At 35.4% G+C, this 17955-nt stretch overlaps 1 protein-coding gene across 1 annotated transcript in view; it reads left to right on the top strand.

Moving 5' to 3' along the window:
- LOC121414922 (maltase-glucoamylase, intestinal-like) overlaps nt 1-17955 on the top strand; it is a 57412-nt gene that overhangs the window by 19880 nt on the left and 19577 nt on the right. Inside the window, exons 14-27 of the mRNA XM_041607968.1 lie at nt 176-210; nt 779-895; nt 1501-1649; nt 2140-2224; nt 3145-3201; nt 3539-3675; nt 5001-5089; nt 6709-6758; nt 7546-7713; nt 8305-8363; nt 13492-14005; nt 14506-14654; nt 16584-16752; nt 17352-17448. Of these exons, the coding sequence (XP_041463902.1) occupies nt 176-210; nt 779-895; nt 1501-1649; nt 2140-2224; nt 3145-3201; nt 3539-3675; nt 5001-5089; nt 6709-6758; nt 7546-7713; nt 8305-8363; nt 13492-14005; nt 14506-14654; nt 16584-16752; nt 17352-17448 (1875 nt within the window). The remainder of the gene's footprint in view (nt 1-175; nt 211-778; nt 896-1500; nt 1650-2139; nt 2225-3144; nt 3202-3538; nt 3676-5000; nt 5090-6708; nt 6759-7545; nt 7714-8304; nt 8364-13491; nt 14006-14505; nt 14655-16583; nt 16753-17351; nt 17449-17955) is intronic.

The raw sequence follows: 17955 nt of genomic DNA, 5'->3' as shown, positions 1-17955 counted from the left end.
TTTCAATGACTTTTGTAGTAGACTCTGTAATACTTGAACGCCTTGATCTGCTCAAGAAATAAAATGAAAATACTAATTGTTTCCCTGTCAATGATCAAGCTTGTATGATACACAGTAAGCAGGAAAGTGTTTTTCAATGTCTCTATAAATCCCTTTTTTATCTTTGCATTATCAGGTATGCTGGAGTTCAACCTGTTTGGTATTCCGTATGTAAGTATAGACAGCCGAGAAGAGGCTTGGACCTAATTCTGATTTTTAGGCGTTTTATCATATTTCAAATTTTATATCTAGTTTGAACCGATATAACTATCCTAAGTAAATATGAAATACATGTGCTAGAACCACGTAAATACAATAAACGTTCACTTCATTCGTCTCCATTGTACGCTGCAAAAACAACGGTGTTGATTTAACACCAGCCCGGTATCTATATATGTCCACACCAGAGAGGTATTGAAACAACACCAGTTTGGAATCAAACCCATGCAGTTTTAATACTAATTGGTGTTGAATAAACACCTATCTGGTGTTAGACCAAAACCAAACTGGTGTTGTTTAACACTTCTCTGTTGTGGACTGTGGTCATTATACAGATTCCAGGCTGGTGGTAAAGCATCGGAGTTTTTGCTGTTTACTCATGATATTTTTTTTTATTCCAGGGAAACGGGCTCATTTCTAAAAAAAAAGAAACAATATTGCTTTATACGATAGTCGCGTTAACCATTTCAGCATTGTTATTCCTCTTATAAATATATGATTCCTCTTTGTCTCGAGATAGATCGGTGCCGATATATGTGGTTTCTTTGACGACACAACAGAGGATCTTTGTCGTAGGTGGCATCAAGTCGGAGCCTTCTATCCATATGCTAGGAATCATAATGGTTTAGGGTATATGGTATGTATTACGATGGCTCATCGTGACAATTGTCGGCGATCACGGTTTCTTTGCTGGTTATGATACTATTTTGTACACCTGACTCTTTCTTTCTGTCTGTCTGCCCCGCCCATCTCAATTCTCTCTGTCTCTCTTCGTACATGTGTTTTTTTTTAGAATTCCATTTTTAAAGCAAAAAGCCCGTTCGTGAAGGAGAGATTGCTGTAGAATGATGATTGTAAATCCAAAGTACAGCAAGTAACTAACATTTACTACACAAAGTAATATTTTGAATATCAATTCATTTGAATCGTATTTGCAAGTAAAATCATGAAAGATATTTACGTAATTTCGATCTTGTCCATTCGTGACATTGACTTGCACATTATTAGGAAACCATGAATAGCACTGTAATTATTTAAGCAACAGTAACGTTTGCCATCACCGAGATAGAGATATTGGATCCTTGCCTTTGAAATATTTGGTATTCATGCATAAACTTATACAATATACTTGGCCTATACTATTCCGATTCTTTGTAAGATTTAATTTTCGTTTTCTGATCATTCAATTTCGTAAGTTTATAATCTAAGTGCTTATCTTTATTTTTGAAACAACCATTACAGCCTCAACACCCGGCACATTTTGGTGAGGAGTTTGCCTTGGAGGTGCGCGATGTACTTCTAATCAGATACCGTCTCCTCCCATACCTCTACACACTGTTTTACCATGCCCATACCAAGGGATCGACTGTAGTCAGACCTATGTTGCACGAGTGAGTAATTTCATAGTTTAGATATATTTTCCATTATTTTCTGTCATTTTGAACCGGTTGCATGGTAGCTCATTTGGGACAACCCAGTGAATAATGATGCACTAGTTCTCAAACTCCCTCCATAATAAGAATAATAAAAAAATAAGTAGGGAGGGGGCAGGGGTTGTCAACTTTTTTTTTTTGATCTATTGCACTCTTCCCCTTGTCGCATAAGTGCAGGAATAAAACAAAATTATTAAACATGAAAATATGTTTTCATCTATTGGATATTTCGGATTTAGGGTCGCGAAATTACTTAGGTCTATATTTAGACTCTTTGCGGGGCTGTGTGCCTCACCAATATAAATTTCAAAGAATTTTATTTAGGTTTATTTAAATCATTGTTTTCAACTGTGCCATTTCCTCGAACAAATAACATTCTTTAATGCCAGTGTAAGCCCTTCTTTTATCTGGATATAATTATTGTGTGCCTATCTCTATATATTTCCAGGTTCACTTCTGATTCAAACACATGGAACATTGACAGGCAGTTCTTATGGGGACCTGCTCTTCTGATTTCCCCTGTATTGGAACCAGTAAGTTCAGTCACACCAACGAATCGGACTCCAAGCAGACCGATCAGTGATATACCATTCGAAATAACGTGAAACAAATTGATCGGTTTGCAGTCGTACTCTGACCAGGCCTGACTTGAACATTAACATTACCCGTCTCCGTCACAGTACAAAATCAAACATCGATAAGTTAGGGAAATGGATTTCGATCTAAAAGTGACCAGATGTAATTTCGACTTGTCTGTGTTGAACTGATGACTGTGGAAGAGATTTCCGCTCCGATTCCTGGGTGATTTTAGAGTATTTTAAGATAGGTCATCATGGCAAAAAATGAGTAGAACACTATGAATTATAATTATGCAAGGGATACTGTAGAAAATGAAAGTAAAAAAATACATTGGATCGCTTAATTTCATGGAATACCAGGAATGTTCCCCTTGTTACGACCAGCATTGCACTCGGCTATAATTCGTGCAGTATTAGCCTCAACTTGAGGAATATCTCTTGTATCCCATTTTGAACCATATTTCCATTTTTTACCCCGAACTGTAAAATTATTATGATTGACGACTGATTCAATGTAACATCATCATTGATGGAGTTGAATTTATAACTATAGAAATTCATACTGTTTGAATGATTAGCTGATTAAAATTTCATTATACTAGTATATGAGAGCATAAAGCAGGAAAGTGGGGACGTGACATAATCAGCTCGCTCATTAGATATTCGTGAATCGTCACGACGGAGGTGACTGCCTCGTTCACCATGCCCTCGTAGAAATAACATTTATATTATGATCATGAAGGAATCTGTGTCTGACAACACACCAATCCTTACCAAGCACTCGGTTGACAAAATTAGAACCACATAAATAAGCATTGCCCTTCGAATCCGATTTTACCATCTCCCCCACCCTCTCTCTCTCTTTTCTGCTGCAGGAAACAACAAGCGTAAAGGCATACTTTCCTGTTGCTCGATGGTATGATTACTATACTGTAAGTATGAGAATGCTTCATTTTCTAAAAATGAACAGTAGTTAACTAAACCTAAGGACCCGGATCGGTTTATAATTTGAATTTTGAATCACAAACCGCCCTTTTCCGATCCCAGTGAAGAGCCATATCAACAGATCCTCGCAAATGAGCTTCCCGATTGTCGCACTTGTAGACTACTGCTTTGTCAAAGGATGTTATGATTACTATGCAGATACACATTGTAATGATAAAATGGTCTGTATATAATCTTAATTAAATGAATTGTTAACAACCCACTTCGAAACCAAGAATGTAGCCCTAACCTGAATGAATGTCTTGAAATTGTTACTATCAATAGGGTATGGAATTGTCCCACGACATGCTCGCCGTTGGTGGCGGTGTAACGCTAGACGCTCCATTGGATTACATCAACCTTCATGTTAGAGGCGGCTGCATTATTCCGACCCAGACCCCTGACAACTCGACCATGTTCAGGTATTGTTTTGTGTTATTCTGAGTTTTATTATTATCCTATTACCAATATGGCACACCGCCTACTTCGTCACCCACTCTTTGAGTCAACTAAAAGTACGATATTCCGCACTTGTTCCCACTCGCAATTTTTAGCACATACACTTTAAAAAATGAAGTGCTAATTTAGCACTCCAGGTCTCCAGTGCTTGTATAGTGACTGCACTACCAGTGCTGATTTCTAGTTCATATTCAAACTAGAAAATCAGCACTCGAAGTGCAGTCAGTGCTAATTTGGCTCTTCATTTTTACAGTGTACTGATCCTATTTTTAGGAACCTTAAAACGTTAAAAATTCATGACATTCATACTTTCCAAACTGCCATTTTCATGTAAAAGTTCTCAACAAAATCTATACCTACACTCTTTCAAAATATTTTTGTTTACAACAGCAACATTCATTCATATCCTACACGCCACTCATCAAACATCCACCTCACAAAACCGCAAAATAATATTAGCACACAAAACGATAAGACATCACGGCCAGACATCTGGAATGATTTGCCCAATGTCATTAAACTCACTGCACCTACATTATTATTTTTCAAAGCTTCATTAAAAATATCTTTTATCGAAGATTCTTGTATATCAAGCCTGCACGTTCACCCACTTGCACACACATGCAAACTTAATTTCTTCATTTTTCTTCTTTCTCCCCTTTCTGATAATTTATGACGTCGGATTTTTCTTCCTGACCTATGGAATATAATTGGTTTCCAGGTAGCCCTTTCCCCTTTGACTGCTATTACTCAAGCATTTATTTTGCTTTATAATATAGTTTGCCACTGCTTTTTCTTATCCTTAAATTGTATTCATGTCTAAATTTGTCACATTATACTTTAATGTAAAATAAATCAGTAATGTTTTCATGTTTAATTTGTATAACGCTGATATTTTTATGTCTTACCCTATTCTTTGATACATGCCTATCTTTGTAATTACTATTTTATCATGTCTTTTTATACACCAGGACCAAGATGCAAAACAGTAATTTTATCTCTGATCTTGTGAACCTGTTTAAATATGTGTGAATAAATAAATAAATAAATAATGTCATACTACGATTATGTTTATGTATTGTAAATTTATTTTGACTTTACAATAAATGCAGAGACTCCTGCAAAACAATATATACATTTAAAGTGAAAGTATGAGAATACGAAGTGATCAATGAGGAAGCAATGTATTGCAAACTGGCTGAAACTGAGTACACTGAGAATCGCCAACAATATCATTTTACATTCGGTCACTCACCTATGAAAAATGTATCTTCATTTGTTGATTTAGTCGAAGGAACGAGTTTGGTCTCATCATCGCCTTGGATGACGAGATGGAAGCAAGTGGTGATCTCTTCTGGGATGACGGTGATTCCATCGGTGAGTCTAGAAATACAAGTTCGGCAAGGAGCATTTTTATTATTATAATCACGATAATGGGAGCTTTACCATCGAAAGGCAACTCGAGGGGCAACAATGCTTGTCAGTCAATAAAAGAAAAATAACGGTTCCGTGTAAATTACCGTTGGATGTCAAAGTTACAATTATTGTCAAGTTTACGCAACAAATTACCGTAATGATTAAGAGATTGTATTAAAATACGAAACATTTGTGAAATGGAAGAAAATAAATGTTTATTTGAATTTTAAAAAATGGTATCCTATACTGAAAGAAAGCTGTGTATTTTGCAGTCAATGACAAACAAAGGGTTAAAATCAAGTCACCCTGTCTAACTTCAAGTGAACATCGAGATTAAAGATCATAGTAAAATCAGTTCAGCCAGAGATTGCATACTAGCTGTGGCGTGTGATACGTCGAAACAAAACCCAATAATCAGAACGAGTCTATAGTGTTGATGAGACTGACTGGTTCAATCTGTAATTTAATAACAAAATAAACAATACTTGTATAAGCTAAATTGACAACATGTCATGACACATATAACTGTAAGTAATGGCTACAGATTTTCAAACAACAACCAAGAATGACCTTGACAAGTTTCAAGGTCACATATCAAGTTTAAGCATACTCTCAATGTCATATATTGATTAATGCACCCCAAATTCATCCTTTTGTAAAACAATGTTCATAATACATGAAATCAACTATTACTTTAAATGCGTATCTGTTTACCGAATTTAAGTTACATACACAACTATGTATACCGCCGCGTACGCTTTCTATTACATAATGCATGTATGTACACGTATAGGGCGTATTCATTAGGTAGAACAAATTCACTGAGCCTACATAATTTTGACATATTGATTCGTAATAACTTAAACCATATTTCAGCATGCCACTCGGCTTATCTGAGAATATAACTATTAAACTTCAAAATGAACAAAATAAAACTTACGTCATTGGGCTCGTATCACGAAATTAGAGAAATTCAACAAATAAACTGACATGCGACAAGCTTTCCATGACTGTACAAATAACAATACGCCCTCAATCGGTGAATTCAAATCTAAATAAAATCGATTTACAAGATGAAACAAAAAAGTACCAAACAAATTAGAAATTACTAAAAACTTCATCCTGTACACGACAGTAGCTGTTGATGAAAACATCTTCTTTGTGAGATTAAAACTATTACAATGATTTGCCAGTCTTAATTCGTTATCATCTTCAGACAGATTTGCATCAAATAAATTCCTAATATTACCTTTTATTCATCTATTTTATGGGGGGAAGGGACGGTGTGATTAGATATGATTTTGATAAATATTGATAATAATTACATTCCATATAAAGGAAAGACAAAGTATGGAAACTGAAAGATGAAAAAAGCTAGCAATTTCTTGTTGGTTTGAACCCGACTGTAAGCCAGTTCCTCATGAAATTATCATACATTTTACAAATGAAATAAAAAAGCAACAAAACTTGAATATCTGTGTTTTATTTTAACTTTTCATCAGCTGTTGTATCTATTTTTACGTAATTGAATTGCAACCTTCTTTCAATGCCCCACCCCCTGTTTTTACTTTGGTATACAGGTACCATTATGAACGAACAATACTACATGTTCCACTACGTGTTCACAAATGTAAGTATTTTCTCACAATGAGCTTGGATTAATAACATCAACAAGAGCATCACAAGAACAACTATCATAATAGTCCCCGCCCCACCCAGAATTTGTGAATCAATTACTAAGCGAAACGATATTTCAGACATGACAGAAGACTCGGACAATATTAACAAGAAATGTCCAATTATGGTCGAATCAAAACTCTTTATTTTGTTTATTTTGATGTTTTTTCGTATTATTATATATAGCATTCATAAGCCAAACAATTCGGAGCCTTATATTGGTGGAAAATAACAAAGATATAATGTGATGGAAAAATCTGTTCTAAATCGTCTGATATATTACAGGAAACATCTGAAAATGCCGCCCTTCAAAAAAAATTTAGGGTGCGCATTATCATATAGGGGTATTTCGAACGATTCGATCACAAGCTAAAATTTATGCATTTTACTTTGAATGAATAGGCATCGATAAAACACAGCTTCACAGTGGACCTCTCAATTTCCAGCATGTTACTTTCAGCCACAAATATTTCATGATCCATATTAAGTTTCAATTGTATAATTTAAATGAATATATATATATTGTGTTACATGTTTCTTTATTACATTTCAATTGTTATAACTGTAATTATGATGGATTTTGTCTACTGTTTTGTTGAAAATGAAAAAGAAAATGAACTGAAACTGAAAACAAACTGCAATGATTGCGCACACTGTCAAGTATAGGGCAAGATGGACCATGCACTATCGATATGAGTTAGAGGAATGTGTGTAAATGCATTAAATTACGTTTGTTTTAGGATATGTTGACGGCAGACATAGCCCATTCATACGGAAACTTGATGGACAATCTTTTTATGGATCATATGATGATCTATGGCTTGAAGGAGGAACCCACTCGTATCGTAGTGACAGATTATGATATCGTTAAGGAGATTAGTACCTTCACGTTCAATCAGGAAACTATGGTGAGATTAATTTTCATTTCTACTTTTTATTTCACTCTCAATAGGCCTGCTGTTATTTATATGATTATTATCATGATACGTAATAACGATTTTGTTAGTATACTGTTAAAGTGTTATGTTAATGAGGTTATTTGAATATTACTACCATGATATTTTGTACGTTTTTTAGTTCTCGCTTTCGCACGATTTGATCGTGCAAATTCGCGACTATACCGGGGCACGACGTGCGCCAATGGCCTGCGTCATAGTCCTCACCAGTAGACGTTGACCCGACGAAGTTGGGCATAATTTACAAAAAGTACATATTGTCCTCGAAATTTGTGACCCAAACATTTCAAATCTGGCACGACACTTCATCAATATTTAGACTGGACGCATGCATTCATTGCGAGATAGATTGCGCAAACTAAACATAATCGGGTCCGAAAGTCATGCAAACGTCATAGCAGCAATATCAAAATAAATTAAAGAATGTAACGCAATATGTTTCACCATAATTATCAATTATATATACATTCAAAGGGTTTTCATACATGTAATCTATGCGATATATATAATTGCCAATTTCTTTCATTTTTCCCCTGGTTACAGGCTCTGAATGTAACTGGAATTAATCACGCCATGGATACTGGATTCACCCTTAAAATCATGTAGTGACCCGAACAAGTGCAACCCTTTTGTGTGTACTTTAAAGACAATAAGGAGTGTATACGCTTATTTCCATGGTAACCTACATTGTAATAATTTATCTGGCCTTCGACATAAGACATATAAGATGGTCAGTAACTTTGTGTATATTATATACTTATTTCGGTTAACAACTGGATCTTCGCGGCTGAAAAAGACGCGGTCTCACACGCAGTGTTTAATTGTAGTATAGATCAAGATGAGATTCACACTTAAAATGCACAAAATCATCAGTGTGGAGAAAATACCACAGTGTAACCATTACAGTTTGAGCGTGCTCATAGTGTTCACAGACTGAATTATTTGAAACTGTGATCCAAACTTTAAAATGTATTTTGTTCCGCACTGTGCGACACTATGTTCTCACACGCAGAGATATTAAGGGTAAGCAACGATGAGAGTGATCTCAGAGAACGACGAAAAACAAAAAAAATCGATGATCCACTCTAACACTTTCAATTATCATTCTCACACCAGAAAAAAAATACACCACCTGCACTATTGGGGAATTGTACCTTGTTTGTGTAAACATATTGTGGCTTGCTTGTATCCTCATTTTGATCCCATTCTTTTTAGTGTTTATACATTCACCAATATTATAGATTATTAAGTCTGAGGTTATTGTTATAATTCATGCGCATTATTGAAACGTGTCTTCGTAGACATGGTAGACAGGAATATATAATTTATCTTTGTTGATATAAAAGTGTGGGTATTTAATTCTGGTGTAATAACGACGGCCAAGTTCGGTTCCCGAATTCATCAAGTGTTAATATATATATATATATATTGTTTACGCAAGTCATTTCCGGTTAGTCCGTTTGATAAATGTGCGTTAATGTCTCTTCGATGTAATTGCTTATTTCATGCCTTGTGGTTTGTAATTTTTGTGAGATGATGTATACTATACGCAAGACGGATCTCTGTCTCTGGAGCTGTTTATATTGGATTTTCAATAAAATGATTAGAAAAATAAAACCCGAGCTTCTAGAACGAAGGTATGGTGCTCCGCTCTTGTTTTCATTTATTCTCCTTCTACAACTTCTCGATTCATCCTCCTTATTCTGTTTAATTTCCTCCCTTTCCCTCGGGATTTCTCTCCCTCTCCTTTTTTTTTGATATTTCGCTTCCTTCCAGTGCGATGTGATATTGTATTTAGGTGAATAGGGTATAACCAATGACAAATTGAAATATATGGACAGACGTCGATAAAAAAAAATCAGAGTAATCGCAGTTTTATATACCTTTGGTACATTCAAACTCTTTTCACGAAACCCTATATAATATTGTGTAGGCCTACCTTTATTTCCGACTAAGCTGTACAATTTGTTTCGAATTTATCACAAATTCACCAAATGTAAAAATAAAACAATTGAAATAAAATAAGTTAAATAAAAATAACAATGCATAAATGAAAAAAAAATTGACACAGTTTTTCGTTCTTTTATCTCAATATAAGTCTATTATACCTAATAAGAAAAATACTGATTGAAACATAAAACAGACAAACGCAACTAATCAAACAATCCCACATAAGAACTACCACTTCCAAAGACAACCAATTATTACTAACGCAAAAACGACATCGATAATAATTTCAAGGATGCGTTTTCATTCAGTACAATGAAGATCCTCTTAATTCAAAACAACTTTTTACAAAATGAGACAGGGTTTGTGTTTTTAGGTAACACTGGGTGACAAATTCAACTACCTTTGTTGGCTCGTTTCCAGCATTTATCGTTTAATGTTTTTATTGTCTCACCTGCATAGCAGAGTGAGACTATAGGCGCCGGTTTTCCGGCGGCGGCGGCGGCGTCAACATCAAATCTTAACCTGAGGTTAAGTTTTTGAAATGACATCATAACTTAGAAAGTATATGAACCTTGTTCATGAAACTTGGCCGTAAGATTAATCATGTATTACTAAACATCCTATTAGAGTTTCATGTCACATGATCAAGGTCAAAGGTCATTTAGGGTCAATGACTTAGACCATGTTGGAGGAATCAACATCAAATCTTAACCTGAGGTTAAGTTTTCGAAATGCCATTATAACTTAGAAACTATATGGACCTAGTTCATGAAACTTGGACATAAGGTTAATCAAGTATCACTAAACATCCTGCATGGGTTTTATGTCACATGATCAAGGTCAAAGGTCATTTAGGGTCAATGAACTTTGGCCGAATTGGGGGCATCTGTTGAATTCCCATCATAACTTTGAAAGTTTATGGATCTGATTCATGAAACTTGGACATAATAGTAATCAAGCATCACTGAACATTTTGTGCAAGTTCAGGTCTAATGATTAAGGTCAAAGGTCATTTAGGGTCAATGAACTGTGGCCGAATTGGGGGTATCTGTTGAATTACCATCATAACTTTGAAAGTTTATTGGTCTAGTTCGTTAAACTTGGACATTAGAGTAATCAAGTATCACTGAGCATCCTGTGCGCATTTCAGGTCACATGACCAAGGTCAACGGTCAATGAACTTTGGCCGAACGGGGTGTATCTGTTGAATTACCATCATAACTTTGAAAGTTTATGGATCTGATTCATGAACTTGGACATAAGAGTAATCAAGTGTCACTGAACATCCTGTGCGAGTTTCAGGTCACATGATCAAGGTCAAAGGTCATGTAAGGTCAATGAAATTTGACCATGTTGGGGTTTTTTGTTGAATAACCATCATATCTCTGTAAGTTTATTGGTCTATTTCATAAAAAGTGGACATAAGAGTAACCATGTATCACTGAACATCTTGTGTGATGGGTGGTTTTCAAAGTCAGCACTGCTGCTATAATGAACCGCGTGATGCAAGTGAGACGGCCAGAGGCATTCCACTTGTTTTCAAGATGAGCTCACAAAGGCGTACTGTGATAAAACATAATCTAAATGACAAACTGTCAAGACAAATTAAACTTCCCAATTTTCATATGTCATGTACTTGGGCTGGTAACAACGATTGCTATTATATATGGATTTCACTACCATGTGCGATCTTTCCGAGATACACCATTCATTTTCATTATGAATTATCAAGATAAGTCTTTAATAACATTTTTAACGTATTACAATGGGTTTAAAAAATTGGAACTACTGAGCGTATTAATTGCATTCCATGGAATTGGACTCTTCTTTCGGTATGTTAGCTTTATAACCTTCAAATATTCAGAGGGACCCTTTTTTCAAGTGTACACGTGTAAAAATGGATTCGGCATATAAAGGAATACAAATATCCGTCTATGCTTCTTAGAAATTTAGATTAGAAGATTAACCTTAAGTAGGGAGTTATTACAACCATTACCACGGCCAAGACTGTAAAAACGATAATAAATGAAGTAATGATTAAAAAGCACACTCATACAAAAATACAATAATGCTTCAATGCTTTCTTTCAAGATTAATCATTAACGTTTTCCTTAACAGTCGCACTGGAATATCAACATATTAAATACGATGTACTCCGTCATGTTTATGGGACAGACCGTCGATTCGATATGGTTTAGTGGGATACAAAATAATGAATATGACATTTATTAATTTATCTTTCTCAAATAACGCCAAATATAAAGCTCACACGAAAATACAATTAAATACATCAACTATTGACCTTGTAGGTAGACTAGGCAGACGTGGCACGAGCGATGGGTATGGTCATAACATCAAGTCCAAGGTACGACATTAATTATTATTCGTTGTACCTGATGGCGCCTTTTTTCTCATTTAGATTAAGGGTATGATAAACGACTGCATTAGATATTGTTTGTGTATCATATACATCATATTGAATGCATTAACAATGATACAGATTACAATTTTAGTCAGAAAAATGACATTTTTGTTTTTATCATCATTGCCATCATCAACGTCATCATCAGATAACGTTTTTGTTATCAATGTTACCGTGATTTTATTGTTGTCATTACTGTATCAATTATTGCTATCGTCATCATCATCATCAGTATGTTATCATTAATAATAATCGTTATCATTGTTGTCGGATATTTGTTCACATAGATATCATGTAGTATCGATTACGTATCTGGTGGGTGTTTCATAAAGTTGTTCATAAGTTAAGAGTTAAGAGAACGACTGGTGATCCTTTATTGTGGTAAATTATATAATTTACCATTAACTGTACATTGATGATGATTTAGCGCTTACGAAAAGTTCGCCAATCGGCTTAAAGCCGCTCTCAACTTACGAACAGCTTTAGGAAATGGTCCCCATTTCGTAAAATTAGTGCAAAATAAAAGCGGTTCCATTGTATCATTTGCGGAAGAAATATTAATAAGAGGGGAAGGGGACAGATAATCGAGGGGAAAGAGGGGGAGAGAGACAAGGAAGATAGAGAGAGAGGGAGAGAGAATGACGGGAAGTTAAGAGGATAAGGGTTGGGAATACATGGAACAGGGACGGATCTAGGTGCCAGGTAAAACTGTTTCCAAGGAGAGGGTTTGACCGAGAAATTTGAAAAAAAAGAGCCCTAATGTACATGTAATGGAGAAATTAATTTCGCTCTCCTCATCCCGTTAAGTTTCCCCGTTATCACCACCCCTTGTGTGAGTGTTTTTGATAGAGTGGGTGTGAGTAGGATTAATGTTTCCTATTTCAGACATGATGGTCACACCCATGTTAATGTCAATGGCATCAAGAAGATTGCTTCTTGTTTTCTTATCATAATGGATTGATAAGGCCAAATGTAAATTATTTTGATAATGAATGTATCTTGTACCCGGGCTTGTACCGATCGTACTGAAAGGAGATCAAAGGCCAAATATAACAAAGGTGTTGCAAAAATATAGACACTGGTTTCGTCGAATATAAAAAGAGGGGGGGGGGTGAAATCTACTTAGGAATCTGTAACCATTGTACCCTAATTGCCTGCCATAGCATCATTATATTCTATCACATTCTACACGTCCTTGTACTCTATTCGATTTAGAAAAAAGTTAAACAAATGAAACAAGACACACCCTGCTCGTGTGATGTGGGTGTGGGGATGCCCTATCTCCTCCTCAATGCCTCCGCCACGAGTGGTCATAGTACACTTCTATCTTCACGCGTGGTTTGATGCTATTCTTTAAGTAATTATCGATCAGTCATGGCGAAGGACGACTTTGAATCTCTCCGGTCGGAAGCAGAAAAGAAATCTACAGGATGGACGAATCCTCAGGTGATTGCTCTGGTCCTCGTCGCCATCTCCTGCGCGGCAATACTTTGCACCACCCTCACGTTCTTTCTTCATCCTGACCAAACAGTCGATGGCGATGTCCCCCCGTTCGACCCCTTCCCCACTGACCCTGATGAGATGACCATCGTGGAGCGCATCAACTGCTACCCGGATCGGAATGCAGGCGAGGCCGAGCGGATCTGCTTGGAACGTGGGTGCGAATGGCAACCGACGGTCGTCGACGGGGCCCCTTATTGCTTCTTCCCGAGGGGGCATGGCACGTATCGTCTCGTTCTGGAACAAGAACAGACATGGGGGATGAGGTTGACGCTGGAGAGGGAAACATACGCCCCTTCCTTCTTTGGTCAAGACATCCAAACTCTCACACTTGACATCGAATACCAGTCCCGCAATAGGCTCCATTTCAAAGTAAGTATTAATGCATACTTTTTGAAGAGTGAGGAAGGGGGGGGGGGTAGAACGATGCTATTGAGCATTCCGTGCCGATCGTATTGCTTTGATAATCATAACCACTAGCCACGCATTTTTCTATCAATGTATTGAATAAAAAAAAATAAAAATGTTATGATATAAAATAATAGAAGTAAAAATACTCATGTATTTATGTCTTAATGTTTTCTTTTTACTTATAAATCATATTTTTTAAAATAATAAATTTATGTTCAATTTGCAAGATGATATTCCGTAATATTATTGAAGATTTTTTTTCTCGAAATAACTGCAAACATATCGATCGTTGTGGCGTACAAGGTAAAATGATTAAATGATACATCACATGGCTTATTCATATATTGATTTCATTTATTTGATATTCTTGTGCCTATATAAGTACATAAACTTCTCAAAATCTAAAGAGCATAGATGAATATCATTTGTACAATTTTATACCCTTCCCACGCCGAAAACAGTTTTACGATGCCTCTAACACTCGTTTTGAAGTTCCCATCCCGCTACCACCCAGCCCAACTGAAGGAGCACTAAACACCGACTACGACATCACATATACCGTTCGCCCTTTCACAATCAAAATCACACGAAAATCAACGGGAGAAGTATTGTAAGTATACTGGTCTCAATCAATAAAACAATTGCATTCGGAATTCATCGTTTCAAAAGACATTATATTCCGAACGTTTCGTTGCATGAATTCGGAAGCTTAAAAGGAGAAAGTTACGGCATGTTTAGTTTTACCTATATGATAAATCCATCATAGAAAAAAAAAACATTATTATATGACTGAAATTAAGTAAAGGGTAGGCCTAATTGTCCAGACGTCTTAAACTGTTCAATTGCTCAGAAACAAATGTCTGTTGGATTATAAAAGTGTCTCCCGAGATGGGTTGCTGATAATGGTGATGATGATGATAATAATAAAACACTCTAGAAACAGTTTACCAAAAATTGTGTAAAATGGGAGCATGTATGCTTGCTGGGTAAAACGGTACCAAATGCTTTGTAAGTTTTACACAATTATGTTGCATTGAAATTTACTCTTTAAACATGCATTTTGCCCAATATGGGAAAAACAATTACGCAACGAACATGCGAGTTCCCTTTCTACCCAATATTGGGTAAAATTTTACTCAATCTTTATTAGAGTGTAATAGCCACAATAACCACAACAATAATAATGGTAATAACAACAATGATAATCGTAATGACTATATATATATATAAATTTTATTTCTATCCTTTCTATGATTATCTAACAATTAAGGGCATTTCGTAATAGTATAATATTGAAAAAATAGATAATTCAATATATTTGTATATATAGGTATATATATGTATATAAAGGTATATGTATGTATATATATATATATATATATATATATATATATATATATATATATATATATATATATATATATATATTGAAATTGCAGAAATTTACTGCATAATTCTCTATGGTATGGTATAAGTCATTCATAACGGATTTGATAATACTGTTAGATAGTTAATATTTTATTTAAAAGGAAAAAGACACACAAAGTTACCCAAGTTTGTTGCAAGCAGTTCAGTGATTACGTTCAAACTTGACCCTTGTACTGAGTCCGTGTAGACGATACAAGAGCTTGAGAAAGGAGGGGTTTTCAGGGTTTTTTTTTAGGGGGTGGTCCTCCTAATAATGTAACATTAACGAAATTAAGCCTCGGCTTTGTTAAAGAAAGCTCGTTATCGATACTAACAATGTAAAAACAATAGTAGAATCACTCTTCTCTGAATAGTATCGTTCGCTAAAACTTCCCATTGACAGCTAGTATTGTGAAGTTGAGCCCATATAAACATAAAAAAAAGAAACGGGGATATTCTGTGAGCGGTCATGTTTAGAAGTTATTTTGAATCCTAATACCAGACTAAATAAAGTCACGCAAATTCTAATATCTTATCTTTTTGAAATAACTATAAGTATCTTGTACATATGTATGATGGGTATAAAATGCATGGGTGTGTGCCTGTGAAGGCGAGAGTGGGTGTATGCGCATGCGTGTGAGTGTGTGTGTTTGTTGGTGCGAGTGTGTCTCTGTGTTAGAGTGGGGGAATAAACGCACAATAGTTTCGTCTGTAAATATATTGTGAATTTTGTCTGTCAGTCAATATTACTATCCATATATCGCAATCATTATGGTTATTGATCTAGTTAGTTTTGTGAAAGGGGTTTTATGCAAATGAAGATTATTTAGAGCGGTGGTAAATAAAGAGCAGTCAGTTATTAACATTAGCTTCTATTGGCTTTTGCTTAACTTTGATCATGTTGATGTTCTGAAGTGTGAAAATAAACAAACATTAGTTTCCGAATTAACTTGGAAAAAAATCCATCAAAACGAGTCTCGAACATAAGCCGGTATTACAGGCACATAATCTGTATTGTTAATTGCGGTATCCTAAACGAAAAAAAAAATAGAAAAAAATGAGAAAAGTATACGAATTCTTATTTGGGTTGGGATTCCTTTAATGTTTAATGGAAACATATTTGTATAACTAGATGGGATACGTCAATTGGAGCTCTGATATTTGAAGACCAATTTCTATCAATTTCGACTCGGTTGCCTTCCTCCAATCTCTACGGCTTTGGGGAAAGTGAGCATCGAAGCTTTAAGCATGACATGAATTGGCGGACATGGGGTCTTTTCGCCCGGGACCAGCCGCCTGGCGTAAGTATATCACTAATATCAGTAAAACCTCCTTCCTACTATGCGCTATCAGATTGTGGCAAGATCCCCCCCCCCTCCTTTGTAACAAATTATATAATTTGCTTTCATATCAAATATGATTATTCTTATACAAGACTATGATTTAATAATGGAGTGCTAAATCGGTTATAAATTTCAAATCATCACTTTGACAAAGCATGGTACTGTAATCAATTCGACCTCAAATTGCGGCAGGTAGCAAGACTTTCGTAATCGTAATGAAAAACAAGAAATTATTTTTTTCTCTCTCTCTCAATTTGTTAGAAATTTTGCTGAAGCCAAGATTTTTAATTATGGTTTTCAGTCATAGACGGAACGCATCAAGAGGAAAGTATGAATATTGATCATGTTAATATCTTTCCCCGAAAACATGAATTTAGACATATCATAATTATGGTATAAGCTTTGAATATATACAAACTCGATGCTTCAATTTTGTGGAAGATCGATCTGGATAAAAGTCTCCCAGATATATTCATTTCCGTTCAACAAAGTCAATCATGGAATATTATTTTATGTATAAAAATATAAATATATTCAATATGTTATATTCCTCAAAGGATGATATCAATCTGTATGGTGTCCATCCTTTCTACATGAATGTGGAGTATGATGGAAATGCACATGGTGTTCTTCTCTTCAATCTGAACGCACAAGGTATGTTAAACACAATGGCCCGTATTCTGAACTCGGGAATAAATTAAACCCTGGCTTAAAGTTTTAGTTTAACTATGGAGAGCCAACTGGGGCACAAATCCTTAACGGTACACATCCAATTTATCAACTCATATGACACCCAAGTTGTTCATAATTGTCTGGGAATGATAACTAAAGTATTTTTCTTCATAATGAAAGCATAAGGAAACAGGATAGTGAACGTAAGAAATATACAATATAAACACACTTTTTTAAATTTTTGGCTTCCCATAATTTTAGCACAGAGTTAGACCACGGTTTAAGTTAAACCTGACTTCAGAATACGGGCCTATGAGAATGCATGTGATTGTTTCATTATGCACGCATTCATACTAAATACTAGAAGCTAAATTATACATTATAAACATGACAACCAAACTAGATATGATAATTAATAACTGTCGAAATAGACATTACTGCAGACCAGCTTTTACTTCTTGCCAATCTGTGGTTTCAGTCAATTCAATT

Source organism: Lytechinus variegatus, chromosome 5 (genome assembly GCF_018143015.1).
Source record: "Lytechinus variegatus isolate NC3 chromosome 5, Lvar_3.0, whole genome shotgun sequence".
Classification (NCBI taxonomy): domain Eukaryota; kingdom Metazoa; phylum Echinodermata; class Echinoidea; order Temnopleuroida; family Toxopneustidae; genus Lytechinus; species Lytechinus variegatus.
This window is presented reverse-complemented; position numbering and strand designations above follow the sequence as displayed.